Raw genomic sequence first — 25,662 nt, forward strand, 5'->3', positions numbered from 1 at the left:
TGACATCCTCGCTAACCTCAAAGGTGCTGTTTGAGGATTATAGGCAGGGAGCTAAAAAAGGAACCACGTGAATAACTACTACTACTTGTCAGTGAGGAGACTACCTGTTGGTGCTCGGATGAGCCAGATTGTCAATAGTTATACTGACGAAGCGTCCACGCGTGCTTGGCCTCCGAGCAAGCCTATTTGGAGCAGGGCAGCATAGAATAGTAGTCTTCTAGGAGGATCGGATTTAGTATATTTCGAATTGAAAGTTCGGATATCGAATTCTATAAAATACAATCCGAATCTAATCTGAATTGACATCGAATTGGATTAAATTTTAAAGTTTGGATCGAATAAATATTTTGTATTTTCAGATGAGATTGTACGTATTATTAAGGCTTATCACTGTGTCAACCTTTCTGGTGTAGGTTCTGAAAATACTTATATAAAAAATGAAAAACACCACCTTTAAGCTCTAAGAAAGAGGAATCTTCCAACCATGGAACCAATAATAATTAACAACCATGTTAGAAAGAGACAAGGGGTCAGTCTTACCATCGACTAAGGATGTGCGTTGTCTGGTCGTGACGGAGAATGGAAATCGAAGGAACAAAGAATTGAGAGAGAGAAAGTATCGATATAACCTAAGTGGCTAAGTCTAAAAAATGAAATAAGAAAGAAGACTTGACCCTAAAACTTTAGTCTAGTATTTATATAGGTCCATATAAATTCGGATTTCGGGTTAGATTGGATTAAAACTATACCAATCCGGATATTCGAATTTTTTAAAAACATAATCCATATCCGATCCAAATATCCGAAATCCGAAAATTCGAATAGAGTGGATCGGTTCAGATTTTTGGATTTCCGATCCAAATGCACAGCCCTACTTCTAGGTAATTGTGTGGGTAGAGCAGGTTTGGAGTGGCTGACTGGGAAATTTAATATTATTTCCAGGACGAAGAGAGTGTCAGATGAGTGGAGGTGGAGTACGGTGATACCGTTGTTGTACAAGAATGGTGTAGTACGGTGATACCGTTATACAAGAATAAAGGTGATATCCAAAGTTATAACAACTATAGGGGTATCAAGTTACTAAGTCATACCATAAAAGTTTGGGAGAGGGTTATAGAAGTGGGGGTGAGGAGGACGGTGTCTATATCCGACAACCAGTTCGGGTTCATGGCGGGTCGTTCTACTACGAAAGCTATCCACATTATTAGGAGGTTGGTGGAACAGTACAGGGATAGGAAGAATGATTTGCACATGGTGTTTATTGATTTGAAAAAAATGTCTGACAAGGTCCCTAGAGAGGTACTTTGGAGATGCCTCGAGGCAAAGGTGTAATGGTTGCTTACATTAGGGCGATTAAAGACATGTAGGATGGAGCTAAGACTCGCTGGTATTGGAGACATGATCATGTTTTTGTATAACTAATGAAAATATGTATTATCTTCATTCGTGGATGAGTTTGGGTAGAAGAAAATCTAACAGGCTTGCTCGATCGGGTTCACTCGGTTGAGCGCCGATCGCGCTCCTCAGTTTTAGGGCGTGACAAACTTGGTATCAGAGCCTAAGGGTTTAAAGTGTCTTAGGATGTCTCGGAGCCATGTCTAGTAGAGTCCTTCTTATTGGTGTGTTGTCGACCACATCTATAATTAGGATGCTACATGGGCATTTAGGAATGATACCCTTCTTTCATATTCTTGATCGTGCGATAAAGCTAGTTGTAAGATTGTTCCTACTTTAACTCCTGAGTTGCTCTAATTTTCAGCACATGACACCTAAGAAGAAGGCAAGAACTGGCCAAAGAGCCAACGTCACCCCAGGAGTGGAAGTGGATACTATATTTGATGATGCGGGTGAGCACCCGAGGGGTGAGGATATTTCCCCAGTTACTACACTACCTGATTCTACCATAATTGATCAGACCACACCTGTCCATACGCCTACTGAAGGTGCAACAGTCCCTCCAACTGATATTCTAGTTCCACCTCCAGCTCCAGCTTCCGATTATGGTGTGTCTGTTGTTGATATTAGGGGAGCCATACAGATGTTGACACAGATTGTGGCTTCTCAGGACCAGAGATCGAGTGTTGGGCCTACTTCTTCCAGTCATCCAGGGGAATCTTCTAGTTCCAGGGTGAACAAGTTTCTTCAATTAGATCCTCTAGTGTTTACGGGTACTAATCCCTAGGAAGACCTCCGGGACTTCATTGATGAGATGCACAAAACTCTCTGGGTTATGCATGCTACAGAGACGGAGGGAGTAGAGTTGGCCTCCTACCATCTGAAAGGGGTGACATATTCTTGGTTTGAGTTATGGGAGGAATCCCGTGAGGAGGGAAGCCATCTAGCAAGGTGGGGTGAGTTCACAGATGCATTTATGGATCATTTCTTGCCTGCCGAAACTAAGGCAGCCCGTGCCGCTGAGTTTGAAAGCCTGAAGCAGGGTAGTATGAATGTGTGGGAGTATCATATAGAGTTTTCACGCCTGTCCAAGTATGCTATTCACATGTTTCCCACTATGGAGGCTAGAGTGCGCCGGTTTGTTCAGGGCCTTAGACCCTTGGTTATTAATGAGGCCTCTACAACTGCCTTGAATTCCGATATGAACTATGGTAAGATGGTAGCATTTGATCAAACCACACAGATCCACAAATTGAAGAATAGAATGGAGCGTCGGAGTAGCAGCAAGGCCCGGTCCGCAGGCAACTTTGGTGGTTCTTCTGGTGGTGGTAGGTCGGCATTCAGGGGAGGGTCATCAGGACCATCCCAATCATTCGCCCAATCTTCGATGGGTGCACAGTCATCTGGACCCAGTTAGGGCAACATGGGACCCCACTAGCAGGGTCGGCCCGACAGAAGGTTTCAGCAGCGGAGGCTTCCATGTCCTAAATATGGGAGGATGCACTTTGGGTCATGCTTCATGGACCTACCAGTATGCTATGGGTGTGGTGTGAGGGGTCACATTTAGAGAGATTGCCGCTCGTCCTGCCGAAATGTGGGTAGAGGTGTAATTTTGCAGCTACTACATCCACAGCACCTCCAGCTCGAGGCACCCCAGTACCCGCAAGGCGTGGTGCATCTAGGGGTGGTGCATAGAATTTGGGAGAACCCAACAGATTTTATGCTATGCGGAGTCGGGAATCAGAGGCTTCTCCAGATGTTGTCACAGGTATATTGTCTGTCCAATCCCATGATGTATATGCTCTTATTGATCCCGGTTCTACTTTATCATATGTCACTCCTTATGTTGCTATGGAATTTGGGATAGAACCAGAACAGCTTCATGAGTCGTTCTTTGTATCTACTCCGGTTAGTGAGTCTATTTTGGTCGTGCGGGTTTATAGGGATTGTGTTGTCACGTTGCGTGGTCGGGGTACCATGGCCGATCTCATTGAATTAGGAATGGTTGATTTTGATGTGATAATGGGGATGGACTGGCTTTATTCTTGTTTTGCCAAGCTTGATTGCCGAACCAGGACTGTTAGGTTTGAATTTCCAAAGGAGCCAATTATTGAGTGGAAGGGTGATGATGTAGTGCCGAAGGGTAAGTTTATTTCTTACCTTAAGGCCACAAAGATGATCAACAAGGGATGTATTTACCATTTGGTTCGGGTTACGGACACCGATATTGAGGCACCTGCACTTGGGTCCGTGCCTGTTGTGAATGAATTTTCGGGAGTCTTTCCGGAAGATCTCCTTGGGATCCCACCTGACAGGGAGATTGATGTGATACCAGACATGCATCCTATATTTATTCTTCCCTATAGAATGGCACTGACATAATTGAAGGAACTAAAGGAGAAACTGAAGGACTTGTTAGAAAAAAGTTTCATCCGGGCGAGTGTGTCGCCCTGGGGCGGACCGGTCCTTTTTGTAAGGAAGAAAGATGGGTCACTGAGAATGTGTATTGACTATCGGCAGCTTAATAAGGTAACAATCAAGAATAAGTATCCACTGCCAAGGATAGATGACTTGTTTGACCAATTGCAAGGTGCTAAGTACTTCTCCAAGATTGATTTACGATCCGGATACCACCAATTGAAGATCAGGGAGCGGGATATTCCGAAAATAGCTTTCAGAACCCGATATGGGCACTTTTAATTTTTGGTGATGTCTTTTGGGCTAACAAATGCCCCAGCACCTTTCATGGATCTTATGAATCGAGTTTTTAAGCCATTCCTCGACTCCTTTGTGATAGTGTTTATTGACGATATTCTCGTATATTCACGAAGTCGAGAAGACCATGCCGATCATCTTATGGTAGTTCTATGAACCCAACATCAGCACCAGTTATATGCAAAGTTTTCAAAGTGTGAATTTTGGCTTGAATCGGCTATATTCTTGGGTCATGTAGTCTCTAGTGAGGGAATTAAGGTTGATCCTCAGAAAATTTCAGCTCTGAAGAATTGGCCGAGGCCTACAACTCCAACAAAGATTCGTAGTTTCTTAGGCTTAAATGGATATTACAGGAAGTTTGTGGAGGAGTTATCTACTCTTTCCTCTCCATTGACTAAATTGACGCAGAAAGAAATTAAGTTCCAATGGTCAGATACTTGTGAAAAGCGTTTCCAGGAGTTGAAAGCAAGATTGGCTATGATACCAGTATTGACCCTACCAGAGGGTATAAATGGATTTGTGGTATATTGTGTTACTTCAAGAATCGGGCTTGGATGTGTATTAATGAAACATGGCAAGGTTATAGCTTATGCTTCTAGGCAACTCAAGAATCATGAAAAGAACTATCCAACACATGATTTAGAACTTGCATCGGTGGTATTTGCATTGAAAATTTGGCGTCATTATTTATATTGGGTCCATGTTGATATATTCACAGACCATAAGAGCCTTCAATATATTTTCAAACAGAAGGAATTGAATCTGAGGCAGAGAAGATGGCTTGAGTTACTCAAGGACTATAACATTGATATTCTATATCATCCGGGAAAGTCCAATGTTGTGGCAGATGCTCTTAGCCGGAAATCCATGGGTAGTTTGGCTTACTTGGAGGCATACCAAAGTCCATTGGCCAAGGAAGTTCACCGATTGGCTAGTTTGGGAGTTCGTCTTGCGGACTCTAGTGAAGGAGGGGTAATTGTACAAAATAGGGCCGAATCGTCACTTGTTGTGGAAGTGAAGGAGAAACAATACAACAATCCATTTTTGGTGAAATTGAAAGATGGGATTCATAAACATAAGACCATGGCCTTTTCTATTGGCATGGATGATGGTACACTAAGGTACCAGGGGCGACTATCTGTTCCAAACGTGGATGGTCTCCGTGAAAGAATTATGACTGAAGCTCACACTTCTAGGTATTCCGTGCACCCAGGTTCTACGAAAATGTATCATGATCTGAAGGAAGTCTACTGGTGGAATGATATGAAGAGGAATGTAGCGGAGTTTGTGGCAAAGTGACCGAATTATCAGCAAGTGAAGGCCGAACACCAACGGCCCGGTGGGTTGGCACAAAACATAAAATTCCAATGTGAAAATGAGAAATGATTAATATGGACTTTGTGGTAGGATTACCTCGTACTACTCATAAGTTTGACTCGATTTGGGTGATTGTTGATCGACACACGAAATAGGCACACTTCTTGCCAGTTAAGGCTACCGATATAGCGGAATAATATTCTTAGTTGTATATAAAAGAAATAGACCGGTTGCATGGCACCCTAATTTCCATTATTTCTGATCAGGGAGCACAATTCACTGCTATGTTTTGGAAGAAATTTCAGCAAGGTTTGGGTACTCATGTGAATCTTAGTACAACATTTCACCCACAGACTGACGGGAAGGCAGATCGGACTATTCAAACGCTAGAGGATATGTTGTGCGCTTGTGTTTTAGACTTCAAAGGTAGTTAGGATGATCATTTACCACTCATAGAATTTGCCTACAACAATAACTATCACACTAGCATTCAGATGGCATCGTTAGAGGCTTTATATGGTAGGAGATGTAGATCTCCCATTGGGTGGTTCAAAATTGGGGAAGCAAAGTTGATAGGGCCAAACCTCGTGCATCAGGCTATGGAAAAAGTTAAAATCATTAAGGAGCGGTTGAAAACTGCTCAGAGTCGTCAGAAATCCTATTCGGATGTTCTTCGTAGGGATTTGGAGTTCAAAGAAGATGATTGGGTATTCTTGAAAGTTTCCCCCATGAAGGGTGTAATGAGATTTGGTAAGAAAGGGAAATTGATTCCGAGGTATGTCGGACCGTACAGAATCATTCAGAGGATCGGTGAGGTGGCGTACAAGCTTGAGCTACCACCTGAGATGTCATTAGTGCACCCAGTATTCCATGTGTCTATATTGAAGAAGGTAGTTGGAGATCCGTCAACTATTGTACCGGTTGAGACCATTGAGGTTAATGAAGAACTGTCATATGAAGAAATTCCAGTTGCCATTCTTGATAGGCAAGTCCGAAAGTTGAGGAATAAAAAAATTGCCTCTATGAAGGTGTTGTGGCGAAACCAGCAAGTTGAAGAAGCTAATTGGGAGGCCGAGGAAGAAATGAAAAAGAAGTATCCTTACTTGTTTGTATAAACTATATGACCTTTTTATAAGACCGTCGCCTATGGATTCTTGTATCATTTGTTCAACTATTGTAAATGTGCTTCTTTCTAAATATATTGCCTGTGAGGCCACAATTGATATTGTTTTGTGTTATGTTACATCGTTGGTTCATGTATATGTTGTTAGGACTGGTTTTGGTGATTCTCTGGCAGGTGGTTAGGCCCAATTGCAGAGGACACTAATATGCCGAAATGTCTGAAAAATTTGGGAGTTAGCCAAATTTTGGGGCCTTAAGGAAGTTGAAATGTTGGAAGAATATCTAAGATCTATACGAAGTCAAGAACGATTAAAGAAGACGGTTAAGGTGAAAGGAGGATAATACTGTGCCTAATAATGACTTGTAAAATATTCGAGGACGAATGTTCCTAAGTAGGGGAGAATGTAACGCCCCGTAAAAATTTTCTAATGATTTAATATTTTAAAGTGCGCCAACGGTATTTGGGAATAACGTATTTGAGTATTAAAGGAGACCTATGGGATAGAGCCACATAATTTTGAAATGATAATGTACTTTTAAGGTGAGTTGGAACATACTAAGGAGTTTTGTGAATGGCAAAAACTTGTGTGGAACAAGTTGGATACATTAAGTGGAAAGGATGATTCAATTGGCACAACACCCAACTTCAAATGCATAGAACTCGCTCCAAATAAAGATTTAGGAGGTTATATACCTATCAAATTAAAGTCCTTTAAGTCTAGTTTTCAACGCATCAAACTTTTCGTCGTTTGGATATGTATACAGAAAGTTATGGCCATTTTACTGGACATGTGTCATATGCAGATGCACGGCTGCGCATATTTGAGAGTTTCTGCCTCAGGTGCGCGTCCACTTGCCCAGGTACGCGGCCGCGCATATAGGAACTCATTAAATAACCCCAAGGCCAGGTATAGATAGGGGTTAAGTCATTTTGGCCTAAAATCTAACATTTTAGAGTGAGAGAGAGTGCCCTAGAGTGAGAAGGTATTCTTCAATAATTGTTCTTCAATTCTTGCTCAACTTTTGGAAGATTAAGAAGGGAAACTCACTAGGTCTTCATCCTAGAGGTAAGATTCTACACCCTAACCCCTAATTTTGAAATTTTCTGAAAATGGGTAATTAGCAAGATAGTTTTTGGGCATGAGAGTTGTTTATTTTACATGCATGTGATATCAAGGGGTGTAGGAAGATTGTTGAACTAAGCATGGTAAAGATTGGGTTGTGGGATGATGGAATCCTCCATAAAAGGACCTTGAAACGTTATGCATACCTAGTGTTTGATAAAATGCTCAAATGAGCTAGAACCATGATCATTTACCTAATTTTGGTTCGATTATTATATTTCTAAAATAGATTGAAGTTGCTAAGAATTTCAGAACATTTAGAGTGTAAGGAAGCTCAAGTGAGGTATGTTGGCTAAACTCTTCTTTAAGAATTGGAATTCCCATTTTCCTTGTAAGTTCCAAGATGTTGATTACAAATCAAGTATTCCTATAAGTTTCGTGATGAAGATATATGTTCAATTCGTGTTTCAAATGCTCTTATCATATTGCATTATAAATTGAAGATGTGTCCCAAACTATGGATTGTATATCCACATGTTATAATTTCAAGTCGTGATTTATGTGAAAGTTATTATGCCAAGTTGCGTAGAGATTTTGATTGTGATACACCTCCACCCGCATATATTGGGGTGAGGCGGAACGACTGCTTTGTGTGGGGATAATGATATTGTGGGACTGCACCTCCACCCGCATACATTGGGGTGAGGCGGTACGACCGCTTTGTGTATAGTTTTGGTATTGTTGTGGCACCACCACCCACATATATACATTGGGGTGAGGCGGCATAGCCGCTTTCTGTTGATATTGGTATCTTTGATGTATTTCCACCCGCATACATTGGGGTGAGGCGGTATAGCCGTTTTGTGTAAGTTCTTGGTACTATGGTTATACATCCACCCGCATACATTGGGGTGAGGCAGCGGGGCCGCTTGAGTAGAGTTGTGGTATTGTACTTACACCTCCACCTGCATACATCGAGTGAGGCGGCGGGGCCGCTTTGTGTGAAGATGGTTATAGAAGATCTCATCTTAGATCCTATAAATGTTATTGATAGCTCTTAATAAGCTTGCTCTGGTTTAAACGGTTATCTATATTATTCTATTGTCGCCCTGATTCATCATATTCATATTGTGTTTCTAAATTCTTAAATTTGTGATTGGTTTTCATATTAGTACTATTCGACGGTACTAACGTCCCTTTTGCCGGGGGCGCTGCATCTTTGAATGGATGCAGGTGGTTCCACAGCAGGAGGTATTGATCAGTGATAGCAGTATACCTTCTTCCTAGCTGACTTGGTGAGCCCCACTTCATTCCGGGGTCATGTATCTTTTTTTCTTTGTGTATTCTGTTTGAGGTATAGCCAGGGCCTTATTGCTGGTATTATCATTGTACTCTTCTTTATCTATAGAGGCTCCGTAGACAAACTATGTTATATTTTGGTTGTATTACTTGTCCCATTTGGGACTTTAAAAATGATAAAAACTATTGGTAATAGATTGGTATTGGAGACATGATCACGTTTTTGTATAACTAATGAAAATATGCATTATCTTCATTCGTGGATGAGTTTGGGTAGAAGAAAATCTAACAGGCTTGCTCGGTCGAGTTCACTCGGTTGAGCGTCGGTCGCGCTCCTCGATTTTGGGGCGTGACAATTCCCCAAGAACTGGTAGTACAAATTATGAGCTTCTATGAATTGAGTTTACAAAGAGAAAAAAAAATAAATACATAGACTGTTTGAATAGTACATAAACAAAGATTTACAGATCTAAAGCTACCACGAACAAGAGTCAGCTACCGCTGGGACGTAGGTACATCTTCAATCCAGCTATCATCGAGCACAACAACATCAGCAGCCAACATCTGCACGCAAGGTGTAGAAGTGTAGTATGAGTACAACCGACCTCATGTACTTAATAAGTAACAAACCTAATCTTAGGTTGAAAGTAGTGACGAGTTATTAAAAAAAAAGGTCGGGTACAACACCAATATTCCACCACAGTTTATAACAGCATAGTACAATAACAAAAGAGTATCTCAGAAATAAAAGGCTCAGTTCATTCATAGTTCCAAAAAATAAAAGGCATTTCTTTTCAAGTATCTTAGTGAAAACCCAAATCTTTTACCGAAAAAAAAAGTCAAAGTACGAATAAGTTTGAAAAAAGTAGTTTTTCCCAAAACTCTTTTCAACAAATAGTAAGATGTTTCATTTTCAGATAACATGAGGAAAGTACTTCCCTATGCCTACATGTCAAGATACAGGTAAAATCATAAATATCTCCAAAATCGGGTAGTAGAAGGAAATGCATCTCTATGCATGTATCTCAAGTACGCATGTCAAATGCAATGCATCTCAATGATGAGCTCATGTACTCACACTCTCAGAGTACTCAATCTCACTGTCTCGCATTCTCTCTCACTATGCTCAATGCTCAGCATACTCAATCACTCAGCGCTATACAATACCTGTTGCGGCATGCAGCCCGATCCATATGTGACCATAAGGTTCGTTGCAGTGTGCAACCCGATCCACATATATATAGTCGACTGCGCTCACTGGAGGTGTGCAGACTCCGGAGGGTCTCCTTCAGCCCAAGCACTATATTGTTGCGGCATGCAACCCGATCAAATGTCATGAAACTAGCCCGACAACAATGATATGATGTATCAATATATAATATCTGAGACTGAGATATGGTATAAATGCATGGATATGACTGAGTATGAAATATCAATGAAATCAGTGAGATGACAGTAAGAAACGACCATTATGGGTCCAAACAGTATCGTCATAATGCCTAAACATGATATCTAGCATGATTGACATCTTAACTACTTTATCACATGGTGAAAACACGGATATCAACAAAGTAAGACCACTATATAGTGCCATGGGAACAACAGAGTCTCAATTCACATGGTGCATGCTCACACACTCGTCACCTATGTGTGTCACCTCAATACCAATCACATAACACGTATTTCGGGGTTTTATACCCTCAGCACTAAGATTAGAAGAGTTACTTACCTCAAACAAGTAAATTCCAACACCGAGCAGGCCAAGTGATGCTCTAAAATGCCATCCCGCGCGTTCCAACCTTCGAACGGCCCGAAACTAACCAAAAACAACTCAAATACATCAAACAATGCTAAAGGAACCAATCCCGATAGAAAAAGATCAAATCTTGAATAAAAAGCCCGAAATCAACCAAAAGCCCAACCCGGGCCTGTACCTCAGAACCCGACAAAATTTACAAAATTCAACAACCCATTCAATTACGAGTCCAACCACACTAGTTTCACTCAAATCCGACTTTAATTCGATATTCAAAACTCAAAATTTCATATTATGAAACTTTAGGCCAAAGCCCCCAATTTCCTCTTTAAAATTCACAATCCAATTACAAAAAACGATGGTGGATTCATGAAATATAACCAAAACTGTGTAGAGAACACTTACCCCAATCCTTGTGATGAAAATTGCTCCAACAATCGCCTCAATCCGAGTCCCACATCTCAAAATATAAAGAAAGAACCAAAACCTCGATTTATAGCTTCTGCCAGTATTTTCGCACCTGCGGCACATTAGCCGTTTCTGCGGCGTCGCTTCTGTGACATAACCTCCGCTTCTGCGGAATCAGCTGAGGACTGGACCCTCGCACCTGTAGACAACATAACCGCTTCTGCGACATCGCAAGTGCGAGTCACCATCCGCACCTACGAAATACCTCGCTCCATCACCTCGCACCTGCGCATCCGCATATGCGCTCAAATCTCCGCTTCTGCGATCTTCCTCACCCATCACTATTTCCGCTCTTGCGACCCCTTCGTCATTTCTACGACCATCGCACCTGTGCAAACCAGCACAAGTGCGATCACACCAGAATCAACAATAGCAACATGAAGTAAAATGATCCGAACCTCGTCCAAAATCACCCAACGAAGCTAACGAAACCATCAAAATTCCAATCCAAGGTCAAATGCTAAAAAGTCAAACTTGGTCAACTATTTCAAATTTAAAGCTCCCTAGTTGAGAATCATTCTTCCAAATCAGTCCCGAATAACTTGAAAACCAAACCGACGATTCATACAAGTCAAAATATATGATATGGAGCTACTCACGCCCGTAAACTACCAAGCGAAGTGCAAATGCTCAAAACGACTGGTCGGGTCGTTACATCCTCCCCCACTTAAACATACGTTCATCCTCGAACGTGTCCAGAGTTGTTCTCAAAGCCATCAAACCGCCCTATAACCTTGCCATGCACATACCCGGGAGTAAGCCCACATCACCCTATTCCATATAGGCCCGACAACACAACATAACTGAAGATCATTACTCTAACCTTAGCCCATAAGCCTTAGAATCCAATTTCCAACATCCGGAATTTCTATAAGGACAGAATCCCGCAACCTACACACTGTATAAGTCTGAACAAGTTGTACCAAAAGCCGTAACCATAACTCAAATGCTCAAAATGCAAATACCACATAGCTCAAATGCTCGAAGCAATGATTTCTAATCACATCAACTGCTCAAACAACCCAATGCCGGTAACAAACCTCATATTAAACAAGACTCCATTCTAAAACCTTCGTACACTACCGGTGATGAAAGAAACACGTAGAAACTCGTACCTCTCCTTCGACAAGAACCATAGCAAATTTCTAAGCCGACTTTCGATATTATCCTTTCAAATATACCACAATTAAATCTGATATCACCCATCCTAGATCCGACGAATTCATCTTATCAAATACCAGCTACTCTACTGACATACCACACCAATACTATCTAAAGCCATAACCCGTGCAATCCGTACACCAATAAACAACATTCCAGATTTACTCAATCACGAAAGTGACTCAAACAAGAGAACTGTCCCGCAAGCTCGACGGGTACCACCCCGACGCAATGCTAAGAACCTATTACACACCGTAGAACCATAACACACAAATCTAACACCAAGGATCATATCTCAACATAACTCTACCGCAATGTGCGACCCCATCCAAACACTGATCCATATGAAATACCTCATCCACCATGCTCAAAATCAATAACCACGCGCAATCCGACATCAAGTACTCAAAGTGCATTACCATAACCACGGAGAAGCAGATGACACAATGTGACGCAAAATCCGAAAGAACATAACCCATATGCCATCAACCATGCAATACCCAATTACTCATCTCGGTCAAATTCCGCTATAAAGCCCAAATAGAATCGCACCAGGTGTGCTTATAACCAACAGATCACAACTCCTCGTAGCATAGAAGAGTAACTCACAGATCATTTCTGACCACGGATAAGTTCAACAACAACTGAATGGTACATCTCTCAACAATCGCAGTATGGAGCCAACCAATCCGACTCGGTGTAGAATACACATCCTAATTGGACCTATCAATGGACCCCCAAATCAACTCCGGCCACCCACAAATAGATAAATAACCCTCAGAAATCCCACAATGATTGAATCGTAACACATACTATCATTTGAATAGCTTCGGTCATGACTTCATAATCCAAAACCATGAAACAGTCTTCTCCTGAGAACTCCCAGTCTCTAAATCCATAAAACACACGAATCACCATTTCTGATTCCATCTCCACCGCCCGAATGTCTAACACATCTCTCATATACGATCATCCCACGAGGAATACTTCTAAACTTCTTCCGTGCCACCTGGCAAAATTTGAATATCAGCAATCGATCAACCAGGAGAGTTCCGTAATACCAATGAAGTGCCCATAAATCAAAACACCTTGCCCCTTCTGAAATGTATACTCTCATCAGGCCATACCGATTAGTAATATCATTTGCCTAGTCATCTGAATCTGTCCATGCTACCTACGAATTTATGTCATTCCCTTCAAAACGGAACTGTCACCTTGCACAAGCAAATCTCAATTCCACGCAATACACTGCGTCTACCATGCCATCCTGCGAAAAGTACAAGAATCTCATAATCAACTCTGAGTCACAAGCAGAATACATACTCGATCAGTTAGAAACCTTCCATTTGATCTCATCCCAGAGAAAATTTCAAAACGCAACATATTCTTCACGCCGGTAGGAAATATACCCCTCGAACCATGGTAAAAGCCAATGAGAACTCTTCGAAATCCATTTGCACACAACCAAGCTATCTTAAACGAATCTCTCTAACTCAACCCAGCCACGCAGGTTGCCAAAACCCAAGAGCATTGCCACGAAACACCTGTAGAGTCTAGCCACGTCATAATTACCCAAAGAACCAATCATACCCATTACTGTGCTAACCCAACCTACTACCACGCTGTCCTATTTCTCCAAGTCCCTTCCAAATTGCCTTCAAGTTGATACTTCTCCTTGCTGGAGCACCACGATCCTTAACCAAAACTCACCACACAAGAGGCCCTAGTATAAAACCACCACGCCCTAAGGCCCATAAGCCGTTGAGTTCCCTCGTAAGCACCCCAAAGCACCACACCCGAGATAACCACTCTAAAGAGACCTTATGTGAACCTAAAATTATTTCCTTCACCTTCTTGATACTAAAATGCATAATCCACCATAATATAAAAATGTCACAAGTCTCGACACTATCCCATGCAAATATCAGATCCTAGCCATATACCAATCCGAGATTCTCAATTTCTACATATAATTCTTGAATCCATTAGAACCATTCTCGAGAGTCATCCACTCTACTCAAATCTCAATTGACCCGACCAAACGGATTGAATGACCTGTGCCCCATTAGTACACCAACACCCAAGGGAATAGTCCACACTTCTAAGCAATCGAGCAAATTCCTACTCCATGTACCCTACATCCTTCGCGAATAACCACTCAATTATTTTATGATTCTCATATACCCATAGAGCATAATACAAGTATCCAGATTCACCAGTATACCCCGAACCAGCCATCCTCGATCTCGACCTCTACAAGTCATAACTGATTCGCCAGTATACCCTGAACCGAAACCAATACGACACATAACCTTGCAAATAACTCATCGATAGCAGACTCCCCCACTTGGCGCAAAGCCATAGAACAAAACAGTCGATAACATCACGATACCCATACTCTATTACTGCCAGAATCCTGCACTAAAATTCAACTAAATCCTTTGCAAGCCAATGTAACACAAATCATATAATACCTCAAATCGTCTGCAAATCTCGCATTCACCCTTGTAATAGTCAAGCCAACTTCCACAAGTGATCCAAACTCAAATTACAACATATATCATTCATTGGTAAAAGAGAACTCTCTACAAAACATCATAAGGACCATACAACCTCAGGACACCTTACAGGAGATAACCCGCCTACTCTGCCTCAAACCGACATCTCTCTAGACCCTTCCACAATCACGACTACTACGTAATCACTTAATCTTCTTGATTTTGAACTCATCAACAAGACATGAGAATCTACTTCACTCTACAACTAAACAATATGAGAGATCCCTCAACACACCTATAACTCGAGACCATACGCCAAATCAAGACAGAAATCAAACACCCTATAATCCTTGCTACATCTCAAGTAAACTCTTCTCGTCACATTCGAATAATCCGAACACATCTCGCAATCACATCATACTCCCCACATAGCCATTTCACCGCTCATCGAGCCATAACTTCCTCTCATATGGACATTACCGGACATATGAGTCCAAATTTACAAGTACCATTGAAGCTACCAAAGTCAAGCTGTGGTCTAACCATGGCCTCAAGTCCTCCAAACTAGCTGATTACCAAAACATAGAATACACATCTCGAACCTTGTTTATAGAATCACAAGCCGCCGGCGCACAACTGATACCGAGCGCTTACATGCGCATACGAATGCATGAAAGGAATTCAAAGAGTTACGCTTCAAGCAGAATCAATGCCGCACGATAAGGAAAGAAAGATAGGAAGTATATCCTAAATGTCCTGTAGCCTCTCGAAGATAGGTATGGACGTTATCATAATGATCCGCAAGACTCTACTAGACACTTGCTCATGACTTGTAGAACCTATAAACCTAGAGCTCTGATTCCACCTTATCACGACCCAAAATCTATTAGTCGTGATGGCACCAAACCAAGCCCGCTAGGTAAGCCAACTAACAACTATCCAATTTCAATAATATTTAACAAGACAAATAATCAAAAGAAATTATGTGAATCATATACATTCCCCAAGAACTGATAGTACAAATCATGAGCTTCTAAGAATAGAGTTTACAAAGCGGAAATAAAATAAATACATTGTCTATTTGAATAGTACATAAATAGAGTTTTACAGATCTAAAGCTACCACGAACAAGAGGCAGCTACAGCCGGGACGCATGTACATCTTCAATCCATCTCCCATCGAACACAACAATATCAGCAGCTAACATCTGCACGTAAGGTGCAGAAGCATAGTATGAGTACAACCGACCCCATGTACTCAATAAGTAACAAACCTAACCTTAGGTTGAAAGTAGTGACGAGCTAAACTAAAAAGGCCAGGTATAAAACCAATATTCCACCACAGCATAGTACAATAACAAAAGAGTATCTCAGAAATAAAAGGCTCAGTTTTTTCACAGTTCCAAAAAATAATAGGAATTTCTTTTCAAGTGTCTTAGTGAAAACCCAAATCTTTTACAAAAAAAAGAGCCAAAGTACGAGTAAGTTTGACAACTGTGTTTTTCCCAAATATCCTTTCACCAAATAGTAAGATATTTCATTTTCAGATAGCATGAGGAAAGTACTTCTCTATGCTGACATGTCAAGATACATGTAAAATCATAAATACCCCCAAAATCGGGTGGTAGAAGGAAATGCATCTCTATGCATGTATCTCAAGTACGCATGTCAAATGCAATGCATCTCAATGATGAGCTCATGTACTCACACTCTCAGAGTACTCAATCTCACTGTCTCACATTATTTCTCACTATGCTCAATGCTCATCACACTTAATCACTCAGCGATGTAAAATACCTACTGCGGCGTGCAGCCCGATCCATATATGACCATAAGGCCCATTACGGCGTGCAACCCGATCCACATATATATAGTCGATTGCGCTCACTAGGGGTGTCCAGACTCCGGAGGGGCTCCTTCAGCCCAAGCGCTATATTGCTGCGGCGTGCAGCCCGATCCAATATTATTGCGGCGTGCAACCCGATCCAATATTGTTGCGGCGTGCAACCCGATCTAATAATATATATATATATATATATATATATATATATATATATATATATATATATATATATATATATATATATATATATATATATGAGAGAGAGAGAGAGCCGGAAGGCTCGTTGAGGCATGCAACCCGATCCATATAAAATATAATCAATATAATATGTTGCAGCGTGCAGTCCGATCCCAAAATGTCACTCTCACTCAGGCCCTCGGCCTCACTCAGTATTCAATCTCTCCAGTCTCACTCACGGGCTCACAATGTCATGAAACTAGCCCAACAACAATGATATGATGTATCAATAAATAATATCTGAGACTGAGATATGGTATAAATGCATGGATATGAGTGAGTATGAAATATCAATGAAATTAGTCAGATGACAGTAAGAAACGACCACTATAGGTTCAAACAGTATCGGCATAATGCCTAAACTGAAATCTAGCATGATTGACAGCTTAACTACTTTATCACATGGTGAAAATACGGATATCAACAAAGTAGGACCACTATACAGTGCCATGGGAACAGCAGAGTCTCAATTCACATGGTGCACGCCCACATGCTCGTCACCTATGTGCTTCACCTCAATACCAATCAAATAACACGTATTTCGGGGTTTCATACCCTCAACACTAAGATTAGAAGAGTTATTTACCTTGTACAAGCCAATTCCAACACCGAGCAGGCCAAACAATGCTCCAAAATGCCATCCTATGCGTTCCAACCTCCGAACGGCACGAAACTAACCCAAAACAACTCAAATACATCAAACAATGCTAAAGGAACCAATCCCGATCGAAAAAGATCAAATCTTGAATCAATAGCCCAAAATCGGCCAAAAGCCCAACCCGGGTCCGCCCCTCGGAACCTCACAAAATTTACGAAATTCAACAAGCCATTTAATTACGAGTCCAACCATACTAGTTTCACTCAAATTTGACTCCAATTCGATATTCAAAACTTAAAAATTCATATTATGAATCTTTAGGTCAAAACACCTAATTTCCTCTTTAAAATTCACAATCAAATTACCAAAAATGAAGGTGGATTCTTGAAATATAACCAAAATCGAGTAGAGAACACTTACCCCAATCCTTGTGATGAAAATTGCTCCAACAATCGCCTCAATCTGAGTCCCACATCTCAAAATATGAAGAAAGAACCAAAACCTCGATTTATAGCTTCTGCCAGCATTTTCGCACCTGCGGCACATTAGCCGCTTCTTCGGCGTTGCTTCTGCGACATAACCTCTGCTTCTGCGGAATCAGCTGAGGACTCGACCCTCATACCTGCGGATAACATAACCGCTTCTGTGACATCGCAGGTGCAAGCCACCATCCGCACTTGCCAAATACCTCGCTCCTGCGCTCCATCACCTTTCACCTGCACATCCGTATCTGCGCTCAAATCTCCGCTTCTGCGGTCTTCTTCACCCAGAACTATTTCCGCTCCTGCGACCCCTTCGTTGGTTCTGCGACCATCACACCTACACAAACCAGCTGCAAGTGCGGTCACACCAGAACCACCGATAGCAACATGAAGTAAAATGATCCGAACCTCATCCAAAATCACCCAACGGAGCAAACGAAACCATCAAAATTCTAATCCAAGTTCAAATGCTAAAAGGTCAAACTTGGTCAACTCTTTCAAATTTAAAGCTCCCTAGTTGAGAATCATTCTTCCAAATCAGTCCCAAATAACCTGAAAACCAAACTGACGATTTACAGAAGTTAAAACGACCGGTCTGGTCGTTACATGCGGCCCAAAGCTCGCAGGTGCGGGCACACCAGAACTGGTGCACCAGCAGCCCTTTTGAGTCTTAACTCAATCTGTGCATCATCCGAATGGCATCCGGGGATCCCGAGGCCCCGTTCAAACGTACAAACAAGTTTAAAATCATAAAACAAACTCTCTCAAACTCTCAGAACGCATAAAAAACATCAAAACTAAGAACGATACCTCAAACCCAATTGAATCGACTTAGGAACTTCAAGTTCTTCAACTTACTCCGAGTGTCGAAACATACTTAAACTACTCGGAATGATACCAAATTTTGCGTGCAAGTATTAAATCACCATACGGAACTATTCTCAGGCTCGGAATTCCAAACGGACCTCGATAACATAAAAACCTACTCCAAACCAAATTTAAAGAACTTTAAACCTTTCAAATAGTCAACTTTCACTATTAAGAGTCGAAACGCTCCCGGGTCATCCAAAATCCGATTCGAACATACGCCCAAGTCAAAAATTATCATACAAACCTATTGGAACCGTCGAATCCCGATTTCGAGGTCATTTACTCAAAATATTTACCGAAGTCAAACTTAGACTTTTAAAGCCAAACTAAGGAACCAAGTGTTTCGATTTCAAATCGAACCCTTCCAAATCCCGAACTAACCATCCCCGCAAGTCATAAAACAGTAAGAGAACATACAGGGAGTCTTATTTAGGGGAACGAGGTTCTAGAAAGCAAAACGACCGTTTGGATCGTTACAGTAGGAGACGACTCAGAGCATTTTCCGGTTGTTATAGGATTACATTAAGGATCTGTGCTCAGCCTGTTCTTATTTGCCTTGGTGATGGAAGCACTAACACACCATAGGAAGGTGCCATGGTGTATGTTATTTGATGGTAACATAGTTTTGATTGATGAGACGCGAGGCAGCGTTAATGAGAGGCTAGAGGTTTGGAGACAAGCCCTTGAGTCTAAGGGTTTCAACTGGAGCCAGACTAAGACGGAATACCTAGAGTGCAAGTTCAGCATCGAGCCGGGGAAGCGGGCATGGACGTGAGGCTTGAATCACATGTCATCCCCAAGAGAGGCAATTTCAAGTACCTTGGGTCGGTTATCCAGGGGGATGGGGAGATCGACAAGGATGTCATATACCGTATAGTGGTGGGGTGGATGAAATTGAGGTTAGAATCTGGAGTCCTATATGACAAGAAAGTGTCACTGATACTTAAAGGTAAGTTTTATAGAGCGGTGGTTAGATCGGGTATGTTGTATGGGGCTGAGTGTTGGACAGTTAAGAACTCACATATCCAGAAGATGGAAGTAGCAGAGATGATGATGTTGAGGTAGATGTGAGGGCACATTAAGATGGATAAAATTAGGAACGAAGATATTTGGAATAAGGTGGGCGTGGCTCCTACGGATGATAAGATGCGGGAAACGAGGCTCAGATAGTTTGGGCACGCACAGAGGAGAGCCTAGATGCCCCGGTAAGGAGGTGTGAGCAGTTGGCTTTGGAGGATATGAGAAGAGGTAGAGGGTCGCCTAAGAAGTATTAGGAAGAGGTGATCAGGTAGGACATGGCGTGACTTCAGATTTCTAAGGACATGGCCCTTGATAGGAAGCAGTGGAGGTCACGCATTAGGGTTGTAGGTTAGGAGGTAGTTGAGGCTTGTCTGATCAAATTTTGTCTTAGGCTGCTAGTGGTTAATATTGTGTTCACACTACTCTTTCGTTTTTCATAGCGTCGGGCCTTATTTACAAGTTATTATTGTTGATTTTCATGTATTTTATAGTTCTTATGATGCTGTTATTATTTCAATAATTTCTGTTGATGGTACTGATATATTATCTCTTTTCGCCTTCTTAAGCCGAGGGTCTATCTTAAACAGCCTCTTTACTCCCTGTAGGGGTAAGGTCTGCGTACACACTACCCTCCCCAGACTCATTTGTGAGATTTTACTGGGTTGTTGTTGTTCTTGTTGTAGTTAGGAGTCATTTGGTTTAAAATCAAGATATTAAAGGATTATAATATTGGAGTTAAAACTAGGATTATAAACTGGATGATATATTTCACCTTTTATTAACATAAATTATATTAAAATTTTGGTATACAAATAATATAGATTTTAGCTAATATCTTCAATCAAATACGAAATAAATTTAATCTCAAAAATTTATACAAAGATAATCCATGTGATTCGTTAAACCAAACCACCCCTTAGGGGTCGTTTGATTGGAAAATAAGTTATCCCAGAATTAATTATTCCGAGATTAGTTATTTCGAGATTGTTATCCCACTCTCCTATAGAGATAAAAATAATACGACAATACCGGGATTAGTAATTCTGAAATTATTTATACCGTAAATTTATCCCAACCAAATGTGGGATAAACTCATCTCAAATTTAATCTCGAAATTAATTATCTCTTATCCCTCGTCTCAAATGAACCCTTAGAGTGCAGTTTTCCCTTATTGATAATTCCCAAGTTCCATTTGATCGGGAGAAGTGCAGATATACTCGATTTTTGGGTCACCCTTGAACCTATACCCTAATTGTACAAAACAATATAATTTTACCTACTTTGAAACACACTTCAAACGTCGCGTCTGAAGTTCCAAAAAATCGCGTCTAAAGTAAGAAATTTTGGATAGTTTTCGCATCTAAAGTTCTCCTCGTGACCGTGCAAACTACATATGCGAAGTCATAAATTTCAGATAATGTTCATGCCTGAAGTTCTCCCCCTGACAGTGCAAATTTCAGACAATCGCACCTGAAATTATGTAATGTAAACTTCAAAGTACAAAAACTGCACTTATGACTAATTAGTCTTAAGTGCAGCTAAATTGTTATATGCACTTAATACAAAATTAGTTTGAACGAAAATTACACTCAAAATATACTTAAGACTAATTAGTCTGAAGTGCAGATAAATATTTATATACACTTAAGACTAATTAATCTGAAGTATAAATTGCTTTGAATTTCAACAATCCAACGCGTGATTCAATGCTTAAATCTACTCCAAATGAGTTCAAATTTGAGATATAACTTCCAAATACATAAAGAACAAATCTCAATCATCAATCTATCAAAATAACAACAAATCTAACAAACGCATTTTTCAATTAAGAAGAAGAAGAAGCCCTAAGTAGTTACAAAGAGAGGAGCGTCATAACTGCTCACTACAGTTAAAATACATTAAATCTACTCATAAATACCATGTAAATCCACTGTTACCTTTATTTTTATAGCAACTAAGGAGGAGGAGGAGGAGGAGGAGGAGGAGGAGGAGGAGAGAAACAGTAGAAAAAACTAGCTTGTATGAAGTTATCTTACTTTGGATACCAATTAAACTTTAAACAAAGGTGGATACATGTTAAATAGGAGCGACCAAATAAGGCGCCCCGTGAAATTTTTATGTTCCATTTGGAGATGTGGGCTAGTTTGTATTATTGTTATTGGGCCATTATGTTTAGGCCCATGTCTTTGTAAATTAGGAAAAAAACATAATTAGATAATATTTAAATAAAATTTTACATAATTATAGAAACTCTAATTAATTAACATTCCATGTCAACTAAATGTTAGCAACCATAATAGGTTCCAACCGAATCCTCTGTCAACCGAGATTCACACTTATTCAATTCCTAATTATAAGTATTCTTGAACTAGTTTTGTTATATTTTCTTTAATAAAAAATTACTTTTTATTATCGTACGGTGGTCAAGACCTAGATTGATTATCTACTCCTCAGAAAGTGTAATAGAGGTTTATGCAGAAATTGCAAGGTTATCCCTAATGCGAATCTCACGACCCAATATAGGCTACGGTAATGGACCTAGAGATCAAGAGGAAAAGGAAAACGAGAATTGTGTATCATCAACCTAAGATCAAGTGGGGAGCCTTGTCTAAGGGCAAAGCGTAGGAGTTGGGGAAGAAGTTGCTGGCGAATGAGGCCTAGAGGAGTAATAGAAATGCGAGTAGTAAGTGGGCTACGACAACAAATTGTATTAAGAAAGCTGCTAGATGTGTTAGGTGTCTCGAACGATTACTCTGGTGGATACAAAGGGGACTGATGGTGAATGGAAAAGTCCAAGAAAAAGTGAAATCCAAGAAAATAACGTATTTGAAGCTAATAGAGAGCATAGACGAGGAGGAGAAGAAGAAAAATAGGGAATGGTACAAAAAGGATAAGAAGGACGCGATGTTAGCAGTTATGGTGACTAAGACTGCAACATTTGGATGTTTGTATGAAGAACTTGGGGACAAAGGTGGGACAATAAGCTATACATGCTAGCCAATATAAGAGAGAGAAAGGCCCATGACCTGAATCAAGTGAAGTGCATCAAAGACAAGGATCGCCAGGTTTTGGTAGAAGAGGCACATATTACACAACGATGGCAGACATACTTCTATAAACTCTTGAGCAATGAGGGGGATAGGAATATTGTGATGGATGATCTGGAGCACTCTGAGAGTCATTAAAATTTTGGGTATTGTAGGCATATAAAAGGAAAGTTGAAGAGGCTATACGTAAGATGAGCAGGGAAAGAGCGACCGGGCCAGAAGAAATCTCGGTATCTTGGAAGAACGCAATCATGACACACTTGTAGTGGTTTACTAGGTTGTTTCATGTCATTTTTGGGATGAAGATGATACCCGAAGAATAGAGGTGGAGTACGATGATTTCGTTATACAAGAATAAAGGTGATATCCAGAATTTTAATAATTATAGGAGTATTAAGCTGCTAAGACACATTATGAAAGTTTGAGAGAGGGTAGTGAAAGTGAGGGTGAGGAGAAATTTATCTATTTTCAAGAACCAGTTAAAATTTATGTCAGATTGATCGACTACAAAGGCCATTCACCTGGTAAGGAGATTGGTGGAAAAGTTTAGGGAGAGGAAGAGAGACTTGCATATGGTGTTCATTGACCTAGAAAAGTCATACAACAAAGTCCTGAAAGAGTTTCTATAGAGATATAAGGAGGATAAAGGTGTCCCTGTAACTTACACTAGGGTGATTAAGGACACGTGATGGTGCTAATACATGAGTTAGGATAGTAGGAGAAGACTCAGAACACTTCTTAGTTGTGATAGGGTTGTACCAAGGCTCAACTCTTTGATCATTTTTTATTTGTCTTGGAGATAGATATCCTATCATGATACATCCAAGGGGAGGTTTCATAGTGCATGTTATTTGTATGTGTTTACACAAAGTTGGAGGTTAAAAACAAACCGTGGAGTCAAAAGATATTAAGTTGAGCTGAACCAAAAAAGAATACTTGAGATGCAAGTTTAATGACGTGGCTAATGAAGCGGGCGTGGGTTTGATGCTGGATGCACAAGTCATCCCCAAGAGATGGAGTTTCAATTACCTTGAATCAGTAATCCAAGTTAACACAGAGATTAATTAGATTTCACCCATCGTATTGGAGCAGGATGAATGAAATGGAGGCTTATATATGATGTTTTGTGTGATAAGAATGTGCTACCAAGACTTAATTTTTTTTATAAAGTGGTAGTTAGACCGACTACATTTTATGGGATAAAGTGTTAGCTATCAAAAACTCTTGTGTCTAGAAAATAAAAGTAGCAAAAATAAGGATGTTGAAATAGATGTGTTGGCATACCCGGCTAGATAGGAATGAAGATATTAGCGGCAAAGTGATGGTGACTCATGTTGAGGAAAAGATGTGAAAGGTGAGGCTAAGATAGTTCGAGCATGTGAAGAGGAGAGGCACAGATACCCAGTAAAGAGGTATGAGAGGTTGGCCTTGGTGGATCTAACAAGAGGTAGAGGTAGCCAAAAAAGTATTGAATAAAGGTAATTAGGTAGATACATGGTGTAGCTCCAACTTTCCGAGGACATGACCCTTGATAGGAGGGTGTGGAGGTCAAAAATTAGGATATATAGTAGGTAGTCAAGTGTATTGTTTTCATACCAGTGGTATTAGTATTAATTTTGTATTTTCTAATTCTTAGTTTTCTATTACTATATGTTGCCTCTTTCTCTCTAGCTTTCTAATTATCTCTTTTTTTTTTTTTTTTTAGATTTTTATTACTTCATGTTGGGTAATCTTATTATCTTGTTGTTGTCACTGCTTGTTGCTATAGTTTTGTTTTGTCTTTTCTTGAACCGAAGGTCTATCAGAAGCAACCTCTCTACCTTCTCAAGGTAAGGTTAAAGTCTCCATACATACTACCCTCCCCAGACCCCACCTGTTTGTTCTTATTCTATTAATTAAGCAATGAAAGACAAAGAATATAAGACAAATTTTATGATAGGTAAAAGTAGAATAAAAAATACTATATAATATCAATCTGATAGGTATAATAACGGTTTATTTGAATTATTATTTTTGATGATAATATCAATGTATTTCAAGAATTTAAATGTATTCCATATGTATTTAAGTATATGTTTTAAACATTTAACTATAAATTACAGTAAATAGTATACATGGTATAAACCTTGTACAAGTTATATTGCAACGGATAATATACTATGTAAAACTCATGTATAAGCAACATTTCTTCCAATGTTATAAATAATTATACATGCATAAATATAAAATATACTGACATTATATCAATTATATTGATACATAAATACATTGTAAGCATACACAAAATATACAACTTACCTAAAATTAAATGATACAAGATCAAATGTTATACATAATCAAATACACAAAAACGTACCATCATTATATGGATTATATATTTTATAGATATCGCTCTTTGTAAGCAATCACATACACACTACTAGAAAACTGTCAAAATCCGTCCAAAGCATACCGATCAAAATTGGTCGGAATAAAAAACCGACCAATGTCGGTCGGAAACAAAGGTAATTGGTCGAAAAATTCAATTAACAAATTATAAATAAATATACCGACCGTAGTCGGTCAGAAAAAGTGGTCCCACAACAAAGAAAGTTTGCTTTATCTCACACAGTTGAAAATTCTGACTGACGACGGTCGAAAAATGGTCAATCTTTGACCAAAGCCTGGTCAGACTTACATACTATCTACCAAAGAAAAGATTATTTAAAATATTTATAGTATACCGACCGAAGTCGGTCGGAAATTCCAATTTATATTTTCCTGCCCAGGCC

At 40.1% G+C, this 25,662-nt stretch overlaps 1 protein-coding gene across 1 annotated transcript; it reads left to right on the plus strand.

The window, feature by feature from the left end:
- Positions 1-5,193: 5,193 nt before the first annotated feature.
- Positions 5,194-6,542, plus strand: LOC138893735 (uncharacterized). The gene is made up of 2 exons (XM_070178389.1): positions 5,194-5,385; positions 6,318-6,542. Exons 1-2 carry the CDS (start codon positions 5,194-5,196, stop codon positions 6,540-6,542), a joined length of 417 nt encoding a protein of 138 aa, XP_070034490.1.
- The last annotated feature ends 19,120 nt before the right edge of the window (positions 6,543-25,662 follow it).

The sequence above is a fragment of the Nicotiana tomentosiformis genome, chromosome 6 (genome assembly GCF_000390325.3).
Source record: "Nicotiana tomentosiformis chromosome 6, ASM39032v3, whole genome shotgun sequence".
NCBI lineage: Eukaryota > Viridiplantae > Streptophyta > Magnoliopsida > Solanales > Solanaceae > Nicotiana > Nicotiana tomentosiformis.

What these genes read in the sequence shown, in the direction of transcription:
- LOC138893735 (XM_070178389.1), top strand. Translation starts at nt 5,194, where the DNA reads ATGGCCTTTTCTATTGGCATGGATGATGGTACACTAAGGTACCAGGGG. An exon ending in GGAATGATATGAAGAGGAAT is followed by an intron (nt 5,386 to 6,317) that starts GTAGCGGAGTTT and finishes ATATTGAAGAAG; the next exon opens with GTAGTTGGAGATCCGTCAAC.